Source organism: Mandrillus leucophaeus, unplaced genomic scaffold (genome assembly GCF_000951045.1).
Source record: "Mandrillus leucophaeus isolate KB7577 unplaced genomic scaffold, Mleu.le_1.0 Scaffold1, whole genome shotgun sequence".
Classification (NCBI taxonomy): domain Eukaryota; kingdom Metazoa; phylum Chordata; class Mammalia; order Primates; family Cercopithecidae; genus Mandrillus; species Mandrillus leucophaeus.
Window position 1 is genome coordinate 7,634,328 of NW_012098097.1, and position 2,197 is coordinate 7,636,524.

General features: G+C 56.9%; 1 protein-coding gene across 1 annotated transcript in view; it reads left to right on the plus strand.

Annotated features, from left to right (window-relative positions):
* The window catches only part of RAB37 (RAB37, member RAS oncogene family), a 99,246-nt gene that overhangs the window by 75,600 nt on the left and 21,449 nt on the right, over positions 1-2,197 (plus strand). The window contains exon 2 of the mRNA XM_011973547.1: positions 180-290. Within this exon, the coding sequence (XP_011828937.1) occupies positions 180-290 (111 nt within the window). The remainder of the gene's footprint in view (positions 1-179; positions 291-2,197) is intronic.

Below are 2,197 nucleotides of genomic sequence, written 5' to 3' on the forward strand. Positions count from 1 at the left end.
GTTTGTATGTGTGTCAGTGTCTTGTGCATGTGTGTTTGTGTGTGTGTGCATGTTGTGCAAGTGTGTGCATGTTGTGCACATGCATGCTTAGAAAGAACCCACTCCCACAGCCACAAGGACACCTCTGAGGCCAACTCACATCGCAGGCCCTCACCCCTCTCTCTATTGCTCCCTTCTAGACCATCCTCGTGGGCGACAGTGGTGTGGGAAAGACGTCTCTGCTGGTTCAGTTCGATCAGGGCAAGTTCATCCCCGGCTCCTTCTCGGCCACTGTGGGCATCGGATTCACGGTAAGCACTGGCCAACACTGCCAGCTCTGGGCCTGGGCTCAGGACTCCAGCGTGTTTTTGCCGAGTGCCAGCAGGAAACAGGTGGACACTCGCATTGGATCATTCAAGGAGGATTAAGGAGAAGACTGTTCCCCAAGGTGTAGGAGGGTGTTGGGTGACCAGGAGGGAGGGTACACTGCCCCTGGGTAGTCCAGGAACTCCACCCACCTCTAACCTCAAGCGGGAAGGGAAGGTACCCTCACCAGAACCCAGGGACAAAGCGGGCTGCTGGGTGAGCTGCCTGGCAGGAGCTGTATGGGACCTATAGTGGAGGGACACAGTAGCCCATGGGAGCCCCCCAGGAGGCAGCCAGGAGAACAATCCCCTGTCCCACCTTGCTCTCCTCCTGCTCCCCATCTCCTTCTGGGGCTCCACACTGGATGAACGCAAGTGGAAACCAGAAAGCAAAAAATAGTTTAATATGGGATAGCTCAGGTCAGTCCTCCAAGGCAAGAAGATCCTGGAGGGACAGAGGGACGACAAAGTTTTCAGCACAGTCCAAACTTAGCATTGTCACACGGGTCTCAGGGAGCTGGCAGGCCAAGGTTACAGTTCCGTGTTTACCCCTCAGTAAAATGGTAAAAGGGCAGCTTGGGTTAAGGAATCCCAGCACGCTCGGCTTTTTCTGCGGGACAGGCCCCTCTGCGGGACAAGAGATCCCTCCTCTCTACCATACACCCCATCTCCCCGCATTGCCCCGTGCCTGCGGCTGCAGCTGCCCTTGAATTCCTGGGAAGACCTTGGGAGAGGGTTCCAGTCCTCTCTTGGACTGTGGCAGGAGGAGCAGGGCCCTCCCTTGGGACCCCAGAATCGTAGCATCTTGAGATGGGGAAGAGCAAACATCTCTTCTTGGACAACACGGATGTTTGGGAGCCTCTGGGACTGGAGCACAGGGCCTGCGAGGTCACATTCAGGGTCAGTACGCAGCAGTGCCACGCTGATGGGAAGAGACAGAGGAAAACCCAGAAAAATGGGCTTTCCCACTGGGTCACAGCCAGGAAGGCAGGGGTTCAGAACGGACATGGCTTCTGGGTGACCTTCCAGGAGGCAAAGCGGAAGTGAGTGCCTGGCTCGGGTGTGTTCTCAGGCCTAGAATCGACCCTGAAACACCAGTGCCAGGGGCTCTCCCCCGCCATGGGACCAGCTGGGCTCTGGTAGTGCTAAATAGAGCAGGGCTGAGACCCACGAGGCCAAGGCTGCCTGGCAATCCCCGTGGTCTTGGACCAGGCTGCCATGAAGCAAACCAGGATGACCTGGTGCCAGGCGTCACCCACCTCAGCCCAGGCCCAGTCTGCCCTCAGCAGCCAGGGCACACCCTGCCCTCAGGGTCACACCCACATCTCTTCACCCACCCTTCTGCCTGTCTGGTGAGGAAGGAAAGAGAGTGGGTGGATGTGGCTGTGGACATGCAATGTCTGATTCACATTCCACAGACCACAGAGGTGAGATCTCCGAATTTTGCTGCTAGCTTGGCAAGAAAATTGGGGCCAATTTCCTGTGAAGGAAAAAGAAAGTGCGTGGTCAAACTGTGTGCTCAAAGCTGCCTGAGATGGGACAAGCTGGGCTTTCCCACTGACCTCAGGCTAGGGTGGGCCTCCTAGAGCCTGGGCTGCCTGCTTGGCACCAGCCAGCACCTAATGTCCTGGTGCATCTCAGGACAAACCTGTTGGTTGCTTACGCTGAGTGAGGGTCTGAGCCCCTGGCCAGAAATTCAGCCTGGGGACACCTGAGCAAAGAACTGGAGGACATCGGGGTCTCCTCCAGATATCAGCGGTCTGGGGGTCCCCGGAGAGCCAGGTTATCAGACACTTGTTCACCCATCTGTCCTTCACACTGAGGTTTGAGATATGACATGGATAAGGGCCCTG